This window comes from Leptodactylus fuscus, chromosome 10 (assembly GCF_031893055.1).
Source record: "Leptodactylus fuscus isolate aLepFus1 chromosome 10, aLepFus1.hap2, whole genome shotgun sequence".
NCBI classification, from domain to species: domain Eukaryota; kingdom Metazoa; phylum Chordata; class Amphibia; order Anura; family Leptodactylidae; genus Leptodactylus; species Leptodactylus fuscus.
Genome location: NC_134274.1, coordinates 41,312,767 through 41,337,929, shown reverse-complemented (window position 1 = coordinate 41,337,929; position 25,163 = coordinate 41,312,767). Strand labels below are relative to the sequence as shown.

General features: G+C 42.5%; 1 protein-coding gene across 1 annotated transcript; it reads right to left on the bottom strand.

The window, feature by feature from the left end:
• Nucleotides 1–17,358: 17,358 nt before the first annotated feature.
• On the bottom strand, nt 17,359–24,909 carry RGR (retinal G protein coupled receptor). Its single transcript, XM_075258632.1, has 7 exons — nt 24,748–24,909; nt 23,835–23,991; nt 23,076–23,197; nt 22,828–22,981; nt 19,462–19,579; nt 18,769–18,882; nt 17,359–17,703 (listed from the first exon to the last, which is right to left on the bottom strand). The coding sequence occupies exons 1-7, from the start codon at nt 24,824–24,826 to the stop codon at nt 17,560–17,562; spliced, it is 888 nt and encodes a 295-aa protein (XP_075114733.1). The 5' UTR covers nt 24,827–24,909; the 3' UTR covers nt 17,359–17,559.
• Between the last annotated feature and the right edge of the window lie 254 nt (nt 24,910–25,163).

Below are 25,163 nucleotides of genomic sequence, written 5' to 3'. Positions count from 1 at the left end.
GAGTGTTTATACAGAGAGATAACAGACCTGGCTTTATTAGAACCTGAGATAAGCTGCTGCCATGAGCAGTGTAATATAGTATGTGAACATAAATTCACAACAGTCGTGAAGCCATGTCATTTACCAGGATAAAAAGCAGCCTATGTGTTAATTGAGGTTACAAACTATGTGCCGAATTTCATTCAAATCCATTTAGCTGTTTTTGCGTGATTGAGGAACAAACATCCAAACTTTCACATTTATAATATTAGTAGGGGGATAGGAGTAGTAGGATAGGATAGGCTAGGAGGAAGGATAGGATAGGATAGGATGAGGAACAAACATCCAAACTTTCACATTTATAATATTAGTAGGATGCCCCGTCTTAGTGGAGTTCAAGGCCCCACGTTACGAAAATACAGCGTTTTAGTCACAGAGGAAACACCATGGCAAAAAAAAAAAAAAATGCTTTGTTTCACATTACTAACAAAGTAGATGGGATTTGAAAATGTGTTTTTATAAATCGCAGTATGGAACATACGTATATATTTCACACTACGGAAATGTTAGCGTTTTCCATACAGTTATAATAGGGGCAGTGAAAAAGACTGCAGAAAAAAACATGACGCGTTTCTGCCGCATTGTATTCAGATATTAGGCATAAGATGTTTTTTTTAAACCTTTTTTGTCAGTTTTACAATTTTCTTCCTAAAACTTCCTTTAAGGCGTGATCATAAGATTCATATCTTGGCATCATCTTTGGTGACGATCGGTATTAGTAGGCGTCAAGTATCTTGTGTATTATATTTTGAAACCATCTTTGCAGTTGTTAAAATTAGTTTGGTGCTTGGGATATGTGTGAACGTTTTTGGCACGCTATGGCGCATCTCCGCTTATGCTGAGAAAAATAACATGCATTATATCACAAATCTGTGACCAGGCACACCAACCTATATGTGGCAAATTTACGAAGAGGCCAGAGCCTCTAAGTATTTCTAGTGAATCATTTCCCTTGACGGAAATGTATTAGAACTGATGTAAGAGTCACCAGTCTTAATAAATCCCCTAATATGTGCCTAGTCTACAAATTGAATTCTGAGCTACACGAAATGATACATTTCTATAGATTCCATCAGTAATGTAACCTCATATCCTCCTCTTCTCCTGTGAGAACTCTGGGATCTCCGCTCTGAACTCTTCCTAAGGACAGTATTGTAGCAAAACTGGGAAATCCAATAGAAACAATTGACTATAGGGATTATCCGCCGCTATTAATAGCAGACACTTCCTGGATTAGTGCCATCAACTGTGAATGAAATGGAGAAAACAATGTGGTCGTTTCCCCAGCACTGGATGGGTTAAGGAATCTTCTCTCTGATCCGGTGACGCATTTGCCTCTGCATCGTCTTTTGTTTTTACCCACACTTAATCACATTACGTTCAGTGGCTTTTACGTCCCTTATGCTTTGGGTAATAAGAAAAACAGTAACTCGGAGTACACAGGCGGCCATGTATTGTAGCAACAGTGGGAAGGTTTTATTGGTGGTTTCTTCAGTCTTTAGCCATTTGGTGCAATATCTGGGTTTGATATAGGCTGCTGTAGAAATGTATGGTATACATAGGGTCATGGTGGCAATAATAAAAGTTACCAGGTCATCAATAATGACTTATTTAGTAGTATTATAGTAAGCTGTTGGCGCTATGATATTGATTATTTGACGAATTTGCATAGATATTAGTCCCCGTAACATTAATTTTCAGGGTCAATAAAAATTTCAGATTCCTGTTCTGATCCTGAAGACCCATGAGACAAAGTACCGTATATACCCGAGTATAAGCCAAATTTTTCAGCACAGTATTTGTGGTGAAAAAGTCCCCCTTGGCTTATACTCGAGTCAGCAAAAAAAAAAAAAAAAAATTATTATTTTTTTTTAGGAAGGGGGGGGGGGGGTGTCTATGACCAGCCGCAATATCAATGCATAGAATCTCCCATAAAATAGTGGGAAAAAAAAGTTATAAATCACTCCTTTCCCTAGAATAAATACAAAAATAGAAAATTACTATGAAACACATACATATTAGATCTTCCTGTGTCTGAAAGTGCCCGGTCTACTGAATATAGGGTACCTGCAGGTAGTTGCAGTGCTCCTGTTCCGTCAGGAAGGGGTTAGTAGGAGCACTGCAGATACCCTATATTCAGCCAGGCTGAATTCCACGTGGGGGAAAAAACTCAGTCCTCAAGCTCAGGGAAGGGGCAGACAGACAAGCAAAACACCCCCTCCCCTTCCCCAGCACCCAGCAACTACTGCACCCAAAAACTCCGACCATTTTAATTTTTGAAATTTTCCAGTAGCTGCTGCATTTCCCCCTCTCGGCTTATACTCGAGTCAATAAGTTTTCCCAGTTTTTTGTGGTAAAATTAGCGGCCTCGGCTTATATTCGGGTCGGCTTATACTCGAGTATATACAGTAGTTGTCTGTCTTATAGGCTATATTGTTGGATATTCTCTCATTGACATGTAAAAGAAGTAGGAATTTGCTATATATAAATTTGTATATACATATCTTATACCATAACCTTTCACTTGTTACCGTTTCCTCTTCAGGTATTTTCATGGCCACTTTTTATTCCTTCATTATGTAATTTTTTGAATTTTATTTTCACATTTGAAAATCTGTCATCTAAATTAAAATATGATAACTCTGTTTATAGTAAATGAAAGTTACATTTGACCTTCTGGCCAAATATTTTCTGAAATTAGACACATGAATAATTGTCAAAATGTCACTCAATACTAGGGTTGAGCGATCGGAATCGGGAAAGATCAGATCCCATTCATCAATCGAGCAAATTTCACGATCGTGATCGGCTGGAAAATGATCGAAAATCAGATTTTAAAAACGATCCTGAAATCTCAAGATCAATACCTTCAGTCAATTTTGTTACAAAGTGTAATTAAAAATAAAAAAATAAAAAAACAGAATGTATATTAGTTGCTATAAAAGTGTTACCCAAGCAGAAAGTTATAGGCACCACACCTCCCCAAAATAAAAGCTCGCAGAGTGTTCATAGAAAATCATTAGAACTTGGACCAAGAATCTGTTTATAAGCTGGAAATTGTAAAACAGTAACAATTAGTAAGATGATGGAATTACAGGGACGTCACACAACTAGGCCGAAGCCTGAATGGAGCGTGGAGAGGTAAGTAACTGTGTTCTTTATGTTCCCTTACCTCTCCCGGGCCTCTGATCATTATACTTCGGGGGGGGGGGGGGGGTGTCTGAAAAGACCCCCGAGTATAATAATAGTGTTTGTGTGGGCCGTGGTGTCAATTACTGATCCCGGCCCCTGCCAGGATTGGTAAGTAAATAGGGCCCATTACCGGCAGGAGTAACTCCAACCAGTAACGGACTATTAAGAAAAGGAAACTGCAGTGGCCCCTGCTACCCCGGTAGTTACACCCCTGCTCACAATCTCTGATGGAGATCCTCCAAACTTGTAATTTTTGGAAAATTTGTTATGAGAACTGGCTATGTATGTGATATTTTTTGTGTAGAGCGGCTACTGTGGGACATTATTCCATATGAGGTGGCCGCTGTGGAACATGATACATTCGATATAAAGTGCCATGTTTTGGGAACTTGTCCCTTCATTGGTTCAGAGTAGAAATGAGCAAGTAGTACGGTTGAGCGATCGGGATTGGAAAAGATTGGATTCCGATCGGCAATCGTAGTAAATTTCACGATCGCGATTGGAATTCCGACCCGATCTTTTCCAGCTGGATCGAGATCGGAGGTTATCTCAAGATCGGCTCAACCCTAAAAGTGACTTTTCCCATACAGAAGCATTGACTAGGGTTAAGGATGGGGATCGGAAAAGATTGGATTCCAATAGACAATCGAGCAAATTTCACGATCGGGATCGAGATCGGCTGGAAAATGATCGGAAATCGGATTTTAAAATTGATCTTGAAATCTTAAGATCGGCTCAACCCCAGTGAGTAGTATTCAATCGAATACCTCCCCGCCATAGGTATGCGTGAAAGTGGCTGAACACCAAGGGGTTAAGCACATCGAATATTCGATGCGTTTAATCCCTTGGTGTTCGGCAGCTTACACGCATCCCTATGGCGGAGAGGTATTCGATCGAATGCTGCTCGCTCATCTCTAGTCCAGAGGTGGCTAATATAGCAATTGGCGGCTAATATAACAATGTTGATGTTGTACGGTATTGAATTATCACTAAATACTTTCTGCAGACACAAATCGGAGTGCTGTCACATATTTTTTTCTACAAGGCCACTATGGAACATGATACTGTGTGGAGGGGCCACCAGGGGACATTATATTGTGTGGGGGACTACTACGGGAAATTATTCTATCACATGGATCTTTGGTGTGAGTGGGGGAGGGGGGTGGTGGCACATACTGAACAGCCCTGAGCCAGGGGCAAATTGGCCAGGTATATCACCGGGAAAATTCACTATGGGCTGACTATAATATGGGCTGCTGGGCCAACAAGCTACCTGCAAAGTCCCGGCCCTTACCCTGACTATTGTTGCAGAGTGCAGCCCCACTTTTAACTTTCAGAGCCGGTCCACTCCTGATTCAGAGACAATAGCTTATGTACTTGGGACACAGTGCTTATTCTGACGACTTGATTTAGCTGTAACATTGTGCACGGGAGCCCATTGTACCATCTTTATATAACCAACATGTAACTTGGTATCTCATACTGCAGGAATATCGGGTGCTGTATTGTATCAGCTGATGGAAACAGCATAGAAAAAGTCAGAATACGTCTAAACATGACCAAAATCCTATAACATTCTAATATAGCAGAAATGTCATACAAGATAAAATCACATTTAAAGATAAGCTCAGATTGTTCAATAAATGTCTATGATGTCTCGAGCTGTCCCTGTTCTAGGCACATGACAAGGGGGATTCCAGCATGTGGTAGGCTGTAAAGTAGCAGCTGAATTAGACTCTGTATTATGTAAACCTTCATTTCCAAAGAGCTGAGAATGTGCCTTTCATCCAGCATTAGCTAGCGGAAATCTCTCTCTGATGAACTCCTGACCTTGTAGCAAGCAATTACGATAATTATCACAGAACTATACTAAATAACTTATCTATTGTGTTATTATTGTACACGTCCTGGAGCAGTAAGTGCTGCAAGGACATATTGTATATTGTAAAATAATTTATTATTATAACACATTAGTTACATTGGATTCTATTTTGCCATAGTGGCTATAGGACACTAGTTCATTGCTTGGCAGAGAATCATGTGGTTGGCCACAAATTTCTGCAGATTCATGACCGGCACAGATGAAGCACATGGTTTCTTAGTGTTTCAGCTGTACTACTAGCTACATATTGTCAGCAGTTCACGGTGTGGGGAATCGCTCAGGTAGATGCCTGGTAGCAGTGCAGGAAACAGTGGCACAGAGACTGGGTTGCACACAAGTTCAGGCTTTATTCACTTGCAGTGCATTAACTGCCTTTGCAAAGGCACAAACAAACAAACAAAAGCCTTCTCGGCTGAGAACTAACTAAACATAAGCAAACTGTTCACTGACTATCCAGGAGACTGGCTACCAGACTCTCCCCTTGGCAACAACAATGGGTGGCACAGTACCTGCTTTGTAGGTTCGGTCTGGACAGGTCAGCTCTGTCAGTGTGGTGCCACACTTCCAAGTCCTTACTGACCTCCCTGGTGTGGGTCTTTACCAAACATCCTTTAGCTGCCTGGCTGGAATATACCTGTCCTCTCACACCACACACTTCACTCTCTCACAATGGCTACCGTATTGGTTGCAGTTCTCACAAGTGGAAAGTAGTTAATAGTCTATAACTAATGATAAGTATCAAGTATTATTACTTTTACTTTTACGGTATTTCCTAGACTATGATGGTCTGTGAGTTGGGTTCTGCAGAATTCTTTGCTATTAGAGATGAGCGAGTACTGTTCGGATCAGCTGATCTGAACAGCACGCTCGCATAGAAATGAATGGACGTAGCCGGCACGCTGGGGGGTTAAGCGGCCGGCCGCCGTCAAAGCGGAAGTACCAGGTGCATCCATTCATTTCTATGGAGCGTGCTGTTCGGATCGGCTGATCCGAACAGTACTCGCTCATCTCTATTTGCTATGTATCTGATAGTGTAGCCTAGTCATCTATGCTACTTTACCGAAAATCCGATGCCCTTGCACTCCGCAGGTATTAGGATGTGATGAGACAAAGAGGAAGACTCTTTCACTGAGCAGGTTCGGAGGAAACAAATAGTAATTCCTTTCAGCTATTTATCTCCTCTGAAGTTGCGTTCTGAAATTGTGTAACTTTGTATCTCATCACACCCATATAGCCGTAAGGCGTGAAGGCAGAACTATTGTTTTGGTTTTTGGTAGAAGAATGGAGCCGGGTCCTGCTCAGGTAAATTGACTATCGCCGCAGGCGACATTTGCTGCATATTTACTGTTACTTTGTTTTATGCTATTCTGTCTTTTAGAAGCCAAATCAATGCATCAGCATTCCCACAGGAAAGGTGGAACATATAAAACTGGCCATGCACGTTAGAATAATCTCGGCTGAACCCATCGACTATCTCTTGATAGCAGATGCCAATGGAGAGAAAGGTCAACCAGTTGGATTTCAATATCCTCAATCCTTTTGTCCTCAGGGAGGGAGACCATGCATCCAAGAGTATGCAGAATGGAAAAAGGATAGCTGCAGGCTGACATCTAATGTGTACGACCAGCCTTGGCTGCTCATTTTATACTGAAGAATCCCATGGCCGAAATTTGTTCCATTTCAAAGGAGGTGGGAATTAGTGATGGGCAAATCTTTTAAGTTTCATATTGGGTTGTTCCATTTGTTCCAAGTCTGAGTTTGAATTTTCTTAAAACATAGTGTATGACTCTGCCAAGGCTCCTAGGACTCCTAGCCCATTTACAGCGCTCTAACGCAAAGATAGGCAATTTTTTTTTTTAGCAAAGTGAAAAAGATGTGGCTTTTAGAAAAATGTGTTTTTATGTTTTGTTGATTCTTGGGGCTGGATGGGGGGTGTTATATATTTATTTAAATTAAATTAGGCAGATACCAATAGTAAAGAAAAAAACAGTGTCATAACTAAAGTCCTGTGCGCCCCCCCCCCCCCCCCTTCCTGACAGTACTCGTCCATAGTCTAGTACTGGGAGGACGTTCCTCACTGCTCAGCGTCATGGCTGCGGGGTAAGGAACGCCCCCTCTAACAGTACCGGGATATGGACAAGTACTTACAGAAGGGGCGTTCCTCACAGCCCGGCTAAACTGTCAGGAATGCCCTTCTGACAGTGAAGAGCTATCGGTAACTGCACTGATATCTCCTGCCCTGGTGCACATAACGGGAAAGCTGAATTCAGTGTACTGTTTGCTTTCTAGCGGTTTCTAAAACCGTGTGTGCCCGAGAACATGAAATAGATGACATCACTAATGCTGCAGTTGTTCTTGCTGACAAAATTGGTCACACACCTCCTTGATGACCCTCCAATGGCAGAATGCAGAACATCACGTTGTCCCTGCAGTAATAATTCACAACCTTTTGCTGTGATACAGATGGTTCAGCACGTGCAACATGAAATTCCAGATAGTTAGAACATCACAAAGGTGATGCAGAATAGGCCGATTTGTCTCTGCATGCCCAGCAGGGTAAACTTACCCGCATAAGAATAACTGAAATATGCAGACGCGTATCTGCCCATGAGCAGTACCTCTCTTAAGCCACTATATGTGTTTAGAAAGTGGCACGTAACCAAATTTAGCATATGCCTAACATAGGGACAATCTGTTATTTTACCCAACTGAAGTATAACCACAATAGTTTATGCCATTGCCGCTGGCTGCACTTCCCAGTTGTATTTGGTGGGGGAACCATCTAGTGCAGTGATGGCGAACCTTTTAGAGACCGAGTACCCAAACTGCAACCCAAAACCCACTAATTTATCAGAATGTGCCAACACGGGAATTTAACCTTACCAGTACATTTTCCTCCACAATGGTCTCCACACAGTACAATCTGCTTCAGAGTGTCCCCCACACAGTCCTATCTTCTTCACAGTGGCCCCCACACAGTACAGTCTGCTCCACAGTGGCCCCCACACAGTACAATCTGCTCCACAGTGGCCCCACACACAGTGCAATCGGCTCCACAGTGGCCCCACACACAGTACAATCTGCTCCACAGTGGCCCCCACACAGTACAATTTGCTCTACAGTGGCCCCCACACAGTACAATTTGCTCTACATTGCGCCTCCCACAATATAATCTGTTCCACAGATCGGTGCCCACAGAGAGCACTCTGAGTGCCACCTCTGGCACCCATGCCATAGGTTCGCCATCATGGATCTAGTGGGACATTTTCTGCTGGTTACAGCAAAGCAGCTTCTCTCTTGTGTGTTGTCTCTGATCTAGGCTTATTGCATGGCAGTGCTTTACTCCACATGAAACAAAAGAGAGGGAAAGGAAGAGACAGCTTGAATTGGTGAAATTGGGGGCAGAAAATGGTCCAGTGAGGAGGAACTGGAGGAGGTAGATAGGCAATGCCTGGTGTTTAGAAACTTGCAGAAACTAGGTGGTGTCAGTAACCTGTGGACTTGTTGCAAGCCAGTGGATGAGTGGTTACAAAAAAATACAAGAAGAGCAAAAGGTGGCACCTCTGCATACACAAACAGATGATGGACGTAATCTTCAACAAGGGAAAAATACTTGGTATGTGGTCTAATGATGGATGCTATTCACATGAATGGGAGGAGCTCAACTGCTCACTAAACAGGTGCAGCAAAAAAGCAAAGAGAAAAAAAACAGGGCACTCATCCAAAGTGTCAGTAAAAGGTTGCAGACTTTATTAAATCTTCATTAAAACATCAATGTACGGCGGAGGATGTATGCCTGGAAACAGAGCAGCGATGACCGTTTCGTGCCTTAGAGGCACTTTATCGAGCTTGCTATGATAAATGAGTGATATAGATACTAGCCTCGTGTTTTGGCAGCTGTCAAGCTGGCCTGCTGCTAAATTAGTTCACTGTGCCCGTGATTGTTCGGGCATCTCAGCAGCTCGCTAGGACACCATATAATGAGCGTGTTGTTGGTGCTGATGATCCCCGTCAGCCAGGGGCGAGCCTGCTCCTTTCGCCGCCCGAGGCTAACTGCAGAAAGCCTCCCCCCCCCCCGCCGGAGGAGGGGGCGGAGCGGGGGCGTGGCCGGGTGGGTCGGGGGTGTGATCGAGTGAAGGGGCGGGGCTTAGCGCAGTTCGCCGGCAGAGAGTAGGCCCGGAGACTGCCTGCTGTCTGCCTGAGCGTGAGGGGAGGCTGCTGGCCTCCCCAAACCACCGCTCGGTGATAAGCCAGTCCAGGACAGCTTGTCCTGGACTGGCTTAGGGAAGCAAAAATGCCGCCCTCCCTGAGGCCCTGGCATAGTGCCGCCCGAAGCGCTCGCTTCAGGTCGCCTCATGGGAGGTGCGGCACTGCCGTCAGCTCCGCTTGAGGAGAACTCAGTTGACTTCTGGCTACCTCCATAGCTGTCGTTGTTTTAGAATTTTGCAACAAATTAGATTTTCTTTTTCCTGGCATGTTTAAAAGTAACAAACTGCCAATTTGAATTAAAGTTGTTTTCCCATGCAGTGTGTCAGCACTGCCTGGAGCTGATCAGATAATATGTAAATGCATGTACAGAATGGACTGAGGGTTAGCTGAGTGTTTACATAGAGAGATAACAGACCTGGCTTTATCAGAACCTGACCTGCTGTAAGAGCAGTGTAATATAGTATGTGACCATAAATTCATAACAGTTGTGAAGCCATGTCATTTACTGGGATAATAAGTAGCCTATGTTTTAATCAAGGTTACAAACTATCTATGTGCTACATTTCATTCAAATCCATTCAGCATTTTTTGCGTGATGAAGGAACAAACATCCAGAAACACAAACTTTCACATTTATAATATTAGTAGGATTCGTAGGATTACCACATGTGAATCTAAAAATCAGCATAAAAAATAAAGCTCCATATATCACTGAAAAAAATGCACGGACTGTGGTCTTGAGCTGGTTAAAGAGACTTTGTGATTTCTGCAAATATTTAATTTAATTTAATGCACTTTCTATATACGATCTTAGTGGTTTTCAGTATCTGAGAACAGAGAAGTTTTCCACATATAGACATTACAGTACGGTAAGTATCTCTGTAAATCTTGTATCACATTTTCCTGGAGCTGTAGAGTTTTATACTTTGCACTCTATATGGCGCTCTTTGTAATTGTCGCATACGTATTCATTTAGTATAGTTTCTATCAATGCCATTACTAATTATTGTGAAATAAGCATTCTTTGGTACTAATTGGATCTTTAGAAAGTCTATAAATGAATTAACCTATGTAGAGTAAGACGGGCCTAGAATCCTGTGCTCATACCGAGAGCAGTCAGCTGCCGCTTGCACATGGCTCCATGCGCAACAATCCCGCATTGTTCACAGCATGTGTGATTCAGTAAGAACATCATCCAAAACCATAAGAGGCAAGCTGTGCTCTGATCCTCATTATAGGCATGTAATGGGATTTCTCAAGCATGTGGGATGCAAGACAAAGGCAGAATAGCTTTATTTTTACTACCATTCCTAATCCTATTTTCACATCATTTTAATATCCTAATAAAGTCATTTTTTTACCTTCACATGAACATCACTCAAGAACAATGTATTCAAAAGATACTTGAACTTGACATATCAGAACTTGAAAAATACACCAAATAATTGGTTTTCTGAATATCTGATCTATTTACCAACATGCCAGACAATTTCCTAGAAAATGAAAACAGTAACATGTGACAGGTTTGACTCAGAGCCTTGGAATAGTCTGTGCCCGGAATAGTCTGCGCCCGACTTATGTTGTGACAAATTGACACAAATGTTGTTTAACATTACAAAAAAAAAAATGTTAGGTCTTCCAAAACATTTACCCTTTTAACGCCAAGGAAGTACTTGTAATAGTGAAAGAACTGAACTTAAAACCACAATCAGGTGTATATAGATAATTAGCAAATATACAAAACTATTCTAACAGTGATGTAGAACAATACAATACAGTAAGATCAGAGAGTCACAATTTGGTGTAGTGCTGGCACTGGCACTCCCGGAGCTCACCACCAATCATCTACGGATCCAACTTTTTTGGATGTTGCACACATGTCAACTCACCCTGGATTCCCAAGTCTCCTGCTTTTCAGGTCCCCTCACCCTATCACCCAATGAATGGTCTCTTTCACTCGGCTAACCAGCTCACTCCACAGTGACCTCACCTCAGTTTAATGAATATTAAAGAGGAGGTTGCCAGAAGATCCTCCATCAGTTTGTTGGCTATTACTCTACTTACTCTAAGGCTGTTATTCTACTGACTGAGCCACAAGTTCTTTTAGTTTCAGGATTTTTTCTTCTACCAAGCTGCAATAGTATTAGTATAGCAAACCTTTGCAATTTTTTCATGGCATAACATTTGATAAACCTTGATAAATTCAGCCTCTTCTCACCAAAGTCTTCCAAAATCAGTGTAGCATGCATACAACCATGTAGTTTGCCAGTATGCTAGCCATGTTTTTCACAGCTAGCACACTGACCCATTCATTTCTTTGTATTATGATAGATCTATGTATGCAGCAGGGAGTCTGGGGCAAAACTCAGGACAGGTCCTGTATCAGTCCAATTTGCAAACTGGACTCTCTAAGGGTTCATTCACACAGAGAAAAATGGTGAGGAATTTGGTGTGGAATTTCAGTGCTGAAAAAAAAGCCTCCCATTGACTTCAATGGGTTCTTTTTTCTGCTAGAGGAACCCATTGAAGTCAATGGGAACTCATGGCTAAAGCTAACTATGCATGGATTAAGTATAGAGGTAGGGGAGAGATTATGATGATGGAATGCGCTTGATATTTTAAAGAGTTTTACATTCTTAAAACTGACGGAAAATACAGTATTAGATTGGTGGGCAACTGATGCCCTCCAGTCAGCTTTCTGAAGGGACCCTAAATTTCCATTGTGAACCCCAGTATTTTCTTTGATAAGTGTTAGTTTATATACAATTTTCCAAATTCTGTTATTCATATATTGTTTACATTTGCTGGTCAATCCACATCAATGGTCTCTGTGTATAAGGAGAGATGGCCCTTTCTGGCTATAGCCAAGCAGTTTTATTACCCCTGGACAAACTGATGGCAAAAGAAGAAGGGAGGACTAATGGTCCTGAGCTCAACCCCAGACACAACTTTCCCACAGTCAGGAAAACCTCCTCCTTTCTCAAATTTCTGCATTTGGGAATAGGAGAATGGGGACACCCTGGCAGAGACTGAGTGGCTGGACACTGGCCTTAACAGAGTCTGGGACCCAGAACTTCTTTCACATCTATAGAGTCGGCTAAGAGAGCTGGGGGTGTCCATTATCATTACAGAAGATCTCCAAGCTCCCGGAACCAAGGACTCTCTTAAAGTGTTTTTCTGTTTTCCTCCAATTTTTTTTCAAAGCTGTTTGCCATGTTGTGTTGTTCTTGTTAACTTTTCTTTATATGTTGCAATGAACCCTTTAGGCCTTAAATAGTTAAATTCAAGGTTATTATGTGTTGCGCAATGAACCCATTACCGTTTGAGTTGTGTATGAGACGCCTGTGTATGTGAGTGAGGCTTCTATTGAGTCAAATCAGTGGTGGTGGCGGTTTGTATTGGGTGTGCATGGACTGTATTGAGGAGCGACTTATGCTTAATTTTCTTAATTTGCAGCTTGAGTAAATGGTGAGTGCAAGACTGACTGAGGGCAGTGAGCCGACCCCTTACAGCTGCACCCTCATCACCTGTTAGCATTGTGTTTCCATTATGGAAGACCCCCGTCAATATAAAATTGAAGCCCTATCCTATCCTAAAAGCTTTAGAACCCGTAAAAAGTTTTTTCTTTAAAGATGATTGTCCCCTATGCACAAAGTAAAGGATAAGTATCAGATCGCTGGGAATACAACCTCCGAGACCCTTAACAATGAAGAGAACTGGAGACTGAAAGTCCCCCATGCCTCCACTATGTGAATGAAATGCAAGTGCCCGTTGATGCAAGTGCATGATTAGCCTCCCATTCACTTTCATGGAGTTTCCAGGTCCACAGTCTACGGAAGTCCTATAGAAGTGAATGAAGTATCAGTGTTTCATTTACAGGAAGAGACATGAATGATTTTCTGACACTGTTCTCTGGCTCATTGGGGTCACACTGGTTGCAACCCAGCAATCTGACACTTATCCACTATCTTTAAAGGGATCCTATCATTAAAACTCTTTTTTTTTTTTTGCTTAACACCTCGGAATAGCATTAAGAAAGGCTATTCTTCTCCTACCTTTAGATGTCTTCTCCGTGCCGCCGTTCGGTATATAATTCGGTTTTCGTCTGTATACAAATGAGTTCTCTCTCAGCACTGGGGGTGTCCCCAATGCTGCGAGAGAACTCTCCAGCACCGCCTCCATCTTCTTCAGGAACGGGTGTTCTTCGCATCGCTGTTCGGTATATAATCAGTTTTTTGTTGGTATGCAAATGAGATATCTCGCAGCACTGGGGGTGGGCCCCAGCGCTCAGACAGCACTGGGGGTGTCCCCAATGCTGTGAGAGAACTCTCCAGCTCCACCTCCAACTTCTTCAGGAACGGGATCTTCATGGGTCTTCTTCTGACGGTGGCATCAAACTTCTAGGCCTTGGGCAGTTGACTGTGCATGCCTGCCGGCCTCAAGAAAAATGGCCACTTACAATACTGTGTAAGCGGCCATTTTCTTGTGGCCGGTGGGCATGCGCATGCGCAGTTGGCTTTTCCCTAGGCCTGAGGCCTAGAAGATTGAAGCTTCCACCAGAAGAAGACCCATGAAGACCCTGTTCCTGAAGAAGTTGGAGGTGGCACTGGAGAGTTCTCTCGCAGCATTGGGGACACCCCCAGTGCTGTTTGAGCGCTAGGGCCAACCCCCAGTGCTGCGAGAGAAGTAATTTGCATACCGATGAAAAACGTATTATATACCAAACGGCGGCGTGGAGAAGACATCTAATGGTAGGAGAAGAATATCCTTTCTTAAGGCTATTCCAATGTGTTAGGCAGAAAAAAATGAGTTTTAATGATAGGATCCCTTCAATGGCAAAATCTCTCTAAAGGAGCTATGCCATGAAAAGTATCGATAGGATATTGGATAAATACCTGATTGGTGCGGGTCTGAGGGCTGAGATCATCCCCACCCACCAATCCTTAAAAAAAAGAGGGGTCATTATTCCCTACTGTGCATTTGACTTGTCTGTAGTCGAGCTGAATGTAACCATGTCTGCTGGTGGATGGCGCTCCCATTCACTTCAATGGCAGCGCCGGAATTAGCGCAAGTAAAGCATTGCGCTGTCTGTGGCGCTCCCATTCACTGCAGAGACGTTTTGTGGCCTGACCCCTTTATTTAACAGCTAGGGAAAGAACTGACATTAATTCAGAACAGACATTATGGAGCACGCTTACTTCAGACATATACTGAAAGCGAAATAAGTCATTTATAAACTCGTGTCTTTATAGAGTTGGCAGGTTTAGTGTCGTGTCTTATTGTAATGTTACCACATTCTTAAAGGAGGGATGTATGTTTGGGAATCTCTGAAGCCTCTTATTAGGCCGTGCCCTAGAACGTGTTGCACTTCCAGATGTTGTGTCTGGTGACCTCTTTTTTTTCCTGCGATTTAACCCAGTTTTGGGTTGTAAACATCTGCCGGAGCAGACAGTCTGCAGCTTTCAGACTAATCCATTGAGAACGCTTACATGTGACGGCTCCCTGGTTAAATGATGTTTTAGGCTTTCTCTCTTAATAGGATGCATTTAGCAGTAAATTAAGGGCAGTGAATCAACTTTTTACATTGAATCGAAGAATTGTCGTTCATGTTTCTCATGAAATCCTAATAATTGCTTGTGTATTTTCTTTATTCTGTTGTTAATATGTTACAGTTGCATATTCCTATAAGATCTGGATAGGGATTTTTAAAGGGGATCTCCAGTTTAAGTAACTAATGACATACCCTCACTCACATTCCCCTCATTTGAAGTCCATGCTATCAGATTTTCCGCCCACTCTCCTTACGTGTAGCCGTGATCTACTGTCCACCTGGCTCACCCTACCAATTTTTGGACCACTTTGCTTCTTGGCTTCCCCACTTTTTATCCGGTGACATTCCTACCCTCATCATGGGTGACTTTAACATCCCTATTGACACCCCTCACTCCCCAGCTGCCTCACAGTTTCTCTCAATAACCACTTCTTTTGGTCTTTCACAATGTTCTTCTTCCGCCACACATGTAGATGGCAACACGATTGATCTTGCCTTCCATCGACTCCTCACAGTTTCTAGATAACCTTCTATCTCTCACCATCAGCGCCCTCTCCCCTTCACAAGATACCCCTACCCAACACACATATAGGAATTTGCATGCTATCGACACCCAGCACCTCTCAGACACTCCAGTCCTCTCTATCCCCCATCTCTTGGCTAAGTCAGGTGTACATGTTTATGATGGAGTCGGAAGGAGTAGCTGTTTATCTACAGCTATATAAACTGTTTGCCTGTAAAATGTTGATCATGGGAAGAATATGCAAATCTGTCTTCCATGATGTAATTAGGCCGTCCTTGGTTGAGAAACTGAACCTCGTAAAATCCCAGCATCATTGCGAACACAAGGCCTCTGGAAGGTCAGGCATGATGTTAAAGGGAGCGCCCCCTATAGGGGTGCATGGCTGAGGTTCTGTCTTCCTAATTACATCATGGAAGACAGACTTGCACATCCTCAGCTAGCGCCCTCTTTTGGTGTGCACATAATGAGGCACTGTCTTCCTAATTACAACATGGAAGGCAGATTTGCATATTCTTCCCATGATCCCTTGCACAATGGAGAGCTAATGGCTTAATAAGACTCCACACACCTATATGGTGGTCTCTCCCTATGGAGTGACGATATCCCCCCGACCCTGTAAAATGTTGCTCAAAGAAACAACAATGAGTAAAAGCCAAACTGTGTGTGTATCCATACTCTCTCCTAGCACAGTAACAACAACCGCGTGTGTATCCATACCGTCTCCTAGCACAGTAACAATAACCGCGTGTGTATCCATACTCTCTCCTAGCACAGCAACAATAACCGCGTGTGTATCCATACCCTCTCTTAGGACAATGTGCACATATAAGAGAGTATCTACATGGATTGATAACCTACTGTTTATTGCCCTTAGTGTTTGGCCCTTGCCTGTTTTTGTATCTCCGCTCCATTTGGGCAGTGCTGTCATTTATGTCTACAGCTTAGCTATAGTGACTAGTCTCAGGTAGTCTAAGGGTAAGTTCACACGGCGGAAACCTTTTCCACCGGGTGACTTTTCCACGCGGCTAGCCGCAACGAGATTCGGGTGCTCTGCATCAGCTTTCTATCGTGACATTCCGCTCCTGATTAGGCCCGAATGAATGGACCTAATCAGGAGGGAGTCTCGAGCCGCAGATGCCGTGGGAAGATAGGGCATGCCGCTTCTTTTTCCTGCTAGCTGAAAAAAATTGCTAGCGGGAAAAAAAAGTGAGTGACTCCCATTGAAATGAATGGGAGACAATTTTGCAGGAGGATTTTGAAGCGGATTCTGCATGAAAAAAATTTTGTGTGAACATACCCTAAGACATAACTCCTGCCTCACCATTGAAGTAGAGCAGCGGTCTGAACCAATAGTGAGATGATGTGGGGTGTCTGATGTTGCCTCAGGCTAGGCATTGTATTTAAAGTTAAAATTCAATATCTCCATGTCACACATGGGTCCGAAATGACCTTTAGGTTAAGGCCACATGTTGCAGAAACGCAGCATTTTTTGTTGCAGATTTTGCTGTGGTTTTTTTAGCCAAAGCTAGGAGTGGATCGAGGACAAGGTAGAAGTATAAGAACTTCCTATATATTTCCATTCCTTTTTTTAGCCATTCTTGCCTTTGGCTCAAAAAAACACAGCAAAATCTGCTACAAAAAATGCTGCGTTTCCGCAACGTTGGGGCCTCAGCCTTAGGCATGCTGTGGAAACGCAGCTTTTTTGCTGTGTTTTTTTTTTTAAGCCAAAGCGAGGAGTGGATTGAGCAGAAGGTAGAAATATAAGAACTTCTTATACGTTTCCTATTTCCTTTGTAGCCATTCTTGGCTTTGGCTCAAAAACTGCAGCAAAATCTGCTACAAAAAAAGCTGCGTTTCTGCAAAGTGGGGCCTCAGCCTTATATCTTTGCACCATTATGTGGTAAATCTGTAAATTATATTGTTCCCCTAGCCATACATTATCAATCACAGAAAATAAGGCGAGACAATATCCACACAGTACACAGGTGCCCTTCTTTATTGTACCTGCAGGATTTTACTGACACAGGAATGGTCTATGTGCATGGTATTTGACAAGAGGCTTGGAAGCACAGTGCACTATAGGATGGATCGGTGCTCCCGCATTCTCATAATCATTTCTCAATGTCCATTACTGGATATAACATGGAAGGCCTACACCCGAAATTAATTGGATTTGTTATCAGTTTCTGTTTTTTCAATTTTTTGTCCGGTGAGAAACTGCCAGATGCCTCCTCTATAGTTCTCATTTCCCAGTCCATAAACATAAGCGTTCACAGCAGGAGACATCTTCGCCAAGATAGCAGGAATCTGTGATGGGATAGGTGCATCAATGTAGGTCACAACATGGGGTTAATCTTTATACATTTTATTAATAGTCATGTTATTCCATTTCTAGATGAGTGACGTTATCAGCGATTTATTTCTTCATAAAGGTATCTGTCAGTAAATTATATTCCCTGCAGTCGCTCTTGAAATCTATAAGGTTACTATATGGAACAACCCTTGAAGGCAGCCAAAAATGAAAAATTGCTGCGAAGTAAGAATGCTCCAAAATAGACTAGTTTATTTTTACCAGTTAACAAAACATACAAACGACAGATCCAAAATCAAATTGATATTTGGTGTGAATTGATGCCCACAACATAGCATCAATTCTTCTCGGTAGACTTGTACATAGTTTATGAAGATACTCGGCAGGGAGTTATTGCAAGCATCTTGAAGAACTAGCGACAGATCTGTGGATGTAGGCTTGCACAAATCCTTCTGTCTCTTCATGTAATCCCAGACAGACTGGATGTTATCAAGATCAGGGCTATGGAGGGGCCATATCAGCACTTCCAGGACACCAAATATCGATCTGATTTAGATTTCTCTGTTTTTAATTTATTTTGCATTTTATTAATTGAGGAAAATAAACTATTATCACCTCTATTTTTTAGAACTTTCTTACCCCTCGTTCACATCTGCATTGATATTCCGTCCAAGAGAGTCCGCATGGTGACCTGATCCCTATACCAAACGCAATTGAACACAAGCATATAAGGGGTCCGTGTGCTTCCCGCACGAATCATGCGGACAGGAAAGTAGATTGTGAAGCACTTTCCTGTCCGCATGATTCCTGCGGAGATCTGGCAGTAAGCACACGGACCCCATTATAGTCTATGGGGATCTGTGTTTTCATTGCACAGCACTTGCAATTGCGTTTGTTATTCTGTTCCATGCAGACTCCCCCGGACGGAATACCAATGCAGATCTGAATGAGGGTTACTTTGCATTATTTTTTCTACGCCTGCTAGAAACTTTTGCACAGTACTGGACGTGTCGCTAATTCTATACTATAATGCAGAGTAATAGGTCCAGCCCTTAACTTACCATGCGTAGTTTTGGGGACAGGATGGTGGCATCTTGAACGATGGCATAAAAACACAGCAGTGAATAGGGCCCCCAGCAGATTATCAGGGATTTTACAGGCAAGCCGGTGTTCATCTATGGAAATAATAGACAATCATTGCACTTTTCTAATGACTTACTGCATATTATCATAAGGCTAAAGGCATCAGTACGCATCAAAACCGATTCAAGTCCATCGCTAAAATTGCTTATTTTGCCTTTTTTCTATTTCCTAATATTCTTTGTCCTATATTACAAATCTAAGACTTTCCACTTTATGAGCTGATTTATAGCAATGAATGACATTTCGGAGCATTTCTCGTTCTTTCTGCGTTCATTGCCATGCACGGGGAATGTGTGGCTTTTCTGATCATCCTATTATCCACATCTTTGTTTTCCTCCGTTTAGCCGAGCTTTGGGCAGACCTCAAAGAAAGTTCATTCTGTGCAGCCTGAAGGTATTGAAGCCGCATTCAAAGCGAAACCCAAAAGAGCAAGTTACATAAATGTTCCAACTATTACATCAGCATCAATTCAACCGCTAAAACCCTTAAATACTAAAACAGCTCATTGTATTCACTAAATACGGAGCAAGGGATTAGCCTTCGATTTTGCAACAAGCTTACGATGAGCTGTCCCAAGAATGCAGGGGCCCGGATACGAGAGACCACGTTACCTTGAGTTGCCCACTTTTCTTTAGCTTCTGGTGTATGGACTGGTAGGCGGTCATCATGATAAAGAGAGGGATGAGATACTCGAAGAAAGCCAAGGGGAAAAGGAAGGAGATGAAGTTTCTGTCAAAAGAGATTGTTATTATATTACAGTTATGTTTTGTTACTCAATTTGTTAACTTTAGAATTGCTTTCCAACTCTGCACTTTTACGTTTTCATGCATCCTTTTCTAATATCCATAGCATGGATGACAATTCCACATAAAACTACGCATCTGCTAATCCCGGCTCGTCTGGTCCTGGACTCTAACGGCATCAGATTTTGTCCAACCAAAGTACATGTATCAAAAAGTAGCTAAGAATATTCTAACACTATAAGATGCCATACTCACCTTACCATTTCCCCACTGCTCTGGATCCTTTCATTACTGGTCCCTAGTAGAGATGAGTGAACCGCCCAAGGTACGTTTTATTTCGGGTTCGGGTGACATATGAACACTCATAGGACTCCTAGTAACTATCTATTCAACTTCTAGCTGCCTAAGACAAACACAGCCGAGGATATGTCAAAGTTAAATGACATGTATGAAAAATGGATGACCGGCCTTAAACCATACACTGCACTGAAACTTGCTTTCATGCATTAAAGGCATCCTATCATTATTGTCTGACTAACATATAGGAATAGCCTTAAGAAAGGCTATTCTTGTCCTACCTTTAGATGTGTTCTCTGCACCGCCGTTCGGTAGAAATCCCGGTTTTCTTTGGCAAATGAGTTCTCTCGCAGCACTGGGGGCAGTCACCATCTTCGTCTGGAACGGCCTCTCCCCGTGTCTTCTTCTGGTGCTGGGGTCAAACTTCTACGCATGCACTGTCGGCTCTGCCATCGGGCTTCGGGCAGAGCTGACTGCACAGGTCCGTGGCCATTTTTTTTGAGACCGCATATGATCTGTACTCCGTTTAACTACAGGAGCGTACTGCGCATGTGCAGTACATTCGCGAAAGCGGCCACAAAAAATGGCCACAGGCATGTGGAGTCGGCTCTGCCCGAGGCCTGATGGCAGAGCCGACTACGCATGTGTAGAAGTTTGACCACCAGCGCTGGAAGAAGACGCGGGGAGAGGCCGTTCCAGATGAAGATGGAGGCGGCACTAGAGAGTTCTCTCGTAGCATTGGGGACGCCCCCAGTGCTGCAAGAGAACTCACTTGCATATTAAAGAAAACCAGGATTTCTACCGAACAGGGACATGGAGAAGACATCTAAAGGTAGGAGAAGAATAGCCTTTCTTCTGGCTATTCCTACGTGTTAGTCAGAAAAAATAACATTTATTTTACTTTAACATTTTTTTTTTTTCCTGTAATTTTTTTTTAGACACACATGGCGGTTATATTGCAAAAAGCATTGGCTTTATAGAAAAAATAGCCTGTTTTTAAACTTTCAAGTGCTGTAGACTTGTTATTTGGGAGACACATTTGTGGCTGTGAGTCTAGTTGAAAAGTGATGAAGTCATATACCGTATAAGCCTACCCGAATGTAAGCCGAGGCCCCTAACCAAAAAAAAAAAAAAAATGGGAAAACTTATTGACTCAAGTATAAGCCTAGGGGGAAATGCAGCAGCTACTGGAAAATTTTAAAAATTAAAATGGTTGGAGTTTTTGGGTGCAGTAGATGCTGGGAAAGGGGATGGGGTGTTTTGGTTGTCTGTCTGCCCCTTCCCTGAGCTTGAGGACTGGGTTTTTTCCCCCCACTTGGAATTCAGCCTGGCTGAATACAGGGTATCTGCAGTGCTCCTATTAACCCCTTCCCGACAGAAGAGGAGCCCTGCAGATACCCTATATTCAGTAGACCGGGCACTTTCAGACACAGGGATACCTAATGTGTTTGTGTTTCACAGTCATTTTCTACTTTTATATGTATTCTAGGGAAAGGAGTGATTCACAACTTTTATTTATTTTATTTTTTTTAAAGCTTCTTTTTTTCCCACTATTTTATGGGAGATTCTATGCACTGATATTGCGTCTAAAAAAATATTTTTTTTGCTGAAGAATTCAGCTTATACTCGAGTATATATGGTGTGTGTGTGTGTGTGTATATATATATATATATATATATATATATATATATATATGCCAACAGTGTCCTATAGTGGAAAGTGATGGACCATCTCACAGGACATGTAGCCGTGGCAGTGTGGCATAGAATGATATGTTGGATCAGTGCCTTATGTGTCATGTAGTGAGATGAATAGAAGACCCATCACAACATCCCACGTAATTGGAATGCCTCTCACAGAACCTTATAAAGTGTGTATGACATCAGCACTGTAAAATGGAATATACAGGTCCAACACGGCTCGTGAATAATCCGTTTGCCCTCCCCTAGTTCCTGCTCAGTCTATGTACTTCCTTCTCCAGTGAAGATATCTCAACATGCTCATGTTAAACCAGAGTAGGGGATTGGTATGGTGTAGATTTCCTAAAACTAGTGTATAATGTTAAAACACACAAGTAGAATGTAATTACAAATATCATCTCTCCCTCTCTAGAGCCCAAGTCTTATGTGCATTACATATTCCACCAATTTGATGGTAATAGACAGTGTTTGATATTCCCCATATCTTGCAGAAATGTTTTGCAGCTGTTTTTTATAGCATGGTTCCTGCCCTTAAGCATTGAACTTCACAATGACGGTACTGTATGAACAGTGGCACAGCTAGGAATGGCAGGGTCCCGGGGTGAACTTTTGACATGCCCCCCCCCTATTTTCAGACCCCAGAGTATAATAATCAAAGACCCAGGGGAGGATCCAAAATAAAAAACACTGTTACTTACCTCTCCTGGGCTCCGGTGCACTACCTGTTGATAGAAGAGATGTCATTTGCATCACGACACACGTAAGCCCGGCCTACGTGATTGCTGGGACATCACACGTAGGCCTGAAGCCTTCTGGAGCCAGGAGAGGTAAGTAACAGTGTTTTTATGTTAACCTCACCTTCCCTGAGCCTCTGATCATTATACTCCGGGGTCTGAAAAGCCCCCCCCAGGTATAATGATAGTGTTTATGGGGTTCGCGGGCCCGCGACCTTACTGATTCCGGTTCCTGCTTACAGCCATCTGTGCAGAAGGGCAAGTGCTGACGGCCGTGAGCAGGAGCCAGGATCTTAAAAATAACTCCAGCAGGCAATAGCCTATAAAAAAAAAAAAAAAAAAAGATCCACATCGGTAGCAGCTTCTGCCAGGCTCCCTAATATTCCAGGCCCTGTGGCAGCCGCTTCCGCTGCTACCCCGGTACTTACGCCCCTGTGTATGAATATAACTGGATAGTGTCTGTAGCAACGTAGAGGTATTTAAGTGTCACAAAGGAGTTATACCTGTCGGCTTTGGAGTAGTCAAGTGTGCAGCATGTTCTCAAGGGTTCATAGTCATATTCACCCCATCCAAAGAGTGGCATCATAGACCAGAAGGCAGCAAACCCCCAGGCAAACAGCACCACAGATATTGATGTACTCCAATGTAACTTGCTACCTGCAAAGAGTATTCTGAGTTAAGATTTTTAGACACATCATATTCAATGTCAGAAGATGTAAAATGTACTTATGGGATTGGCCTCCAAACTTACGAGTGCAGTACTGGTGGTAGCGATCCCATGCTATTGCAGCACAGGAGCTAATACTTGACAAAGCAGCAACAAAACCCTGGAATCCATGAACTTGGCAACCTTCTGACCCATAGGGCCAATATCTGTAAATTGAGGGGAAAAAAATGTGAAAATGCATTTCCACAGTGGTTTTTCCGGCAGTGCTTATTTGCTGCAGCCCACAACGTTGGGGCCTTAGCCTTAAACTGTTTAGTGTCAAAACTTAATGAGAGACTTTATTGGAAAGAACGTGTCTATTTACGTGGCTACGTGGAATGTATATTTTTATGGGGGATCCTGAAAATCAAAAAATGGATATAGAAAATCACAAATCAAAAATTGATCTTGCTATTAAACTGTAGAGCAGGCATAACAAAACGACACAGGTATCAATGGTTTGATCAATGATGTCATCTTCTCATGGTGGTCATCGTCTGGAAACCTAGTGGCAAAGATTTCACCCTTTATATGCTTACTAGAGATGAGTAGTATTCGATCGAATACCTTGCTCCCATATTAATGCGTGTAAGCGGCCGAACACCAAGGGGTTAAGCGCAACGAATATTCACTGCGCTTAACCGCTTGGTGTTCGGCCGCTTACACGCATTCCTATGGGAGCGAGGTATTCGATCGAATACTACTCGCTCATCTCTAATTGATTACTGCTCGTCATTGTATATAGCGAATCATAAGCTTGGCTTGAAATCTTGTCATGATTCATAATACCGGTGAATATTGTACCTTAAGAAGCTGGAAAAGGCAGCTACAAATGCGTTAAGACAGAGTCCAGTGTCTGCCACTGCCAGGCTTATTATAAGCAGGTTGCTCGGGGTCCTGAGCTCTCTGATTTTGTAGAAAGAAAGGATTGTCAGACCATTTAAAATGAACCCAAGCAGAGCTGCAAGAAACAGATCGACCTTCATCACCACAGGTAACAACATAATAATAATAATAATCACACCCTAAGCCCCTCCCCCCTGTCAATAAGGAACGGACTCATCTCAGCTCCTCCAATTATGATCCCTTCTATCAATTCCAAGTACTCGAAGAACAAAGAAGCAGCGAGATATTACATAAGAGGCTGCAGAATGTGTTGGTGTTATATAAGCAGGCAAAATAAATACAATAAATGATACAATGTTCCTTTCTGATTTTCTGCACAATCCTTCGCTTGCGTCTTATGAGATCTGCACAACCAGAAGGCAAATGGAATAGTGACAGCCGTGACATCTTCCATTATATAATGTCACAACATTTGCAAATAAGAAGGAAAACACGGAATCTTGTAGGATTATTTCTTGACATGTTGTACCTGTTTCTAGAGAGCAGCACCTGCTGTTTATGCCGGTGACATCTGTATTGGTTTACAATGTGCTATAATTATTGTTTGCCTTCGTTTACGTGATGATTTATATGATGTATAATGGGTTTTTGCTGTACATGTTGTCTATTTGCAGTGTTACATCACCTGTTGACAATTATTGTATTACCGTAGTCGTATCAATCCGTGGGCTAGCAAATATACAATCTATTTTTACTATATGGATAAATAATATTTCTACATTTGTTGCATTGCTGTATATCAGAATGTCTAGGCATAAACCTATGTCATGTATCTAACAGCATTAAGGAAACCACAAAATGAAGCTCTTACCTTCCACCAGAAGAGCCGTGCCAATACCAAACACTTCAATCTCCGAGAAGCCTTCTGGAAGTGGGTAAGACGTAACCATGTTTGCAAATTGTGCTAACACCCTGCTGAACTGTCTGCTGCTTTCCCTTCACACAGGCGCGCACTAGAAAGGCTTCCTTATAAAGGGTCTGTTTGTCGTGAAGCCTCATGCAAGTCATTATGTAAAATCTTTTTCTTTTTTTTTTTTTTTAGTAGTTGGTTCTGAAACATCCCAATCCCCAGAAGAATTCCCTAATGATGTGAATGAAAGCAGGACCTCGTACTTTTTCAGTGCCTCCCCCCCCCCTTCCACCTTTACTAAATCGTATTTGCATACCATGATAAAAAGACTGCATTCATAGCACTGAGAACAAGGGGTTTGTGAATGCGCGATTACA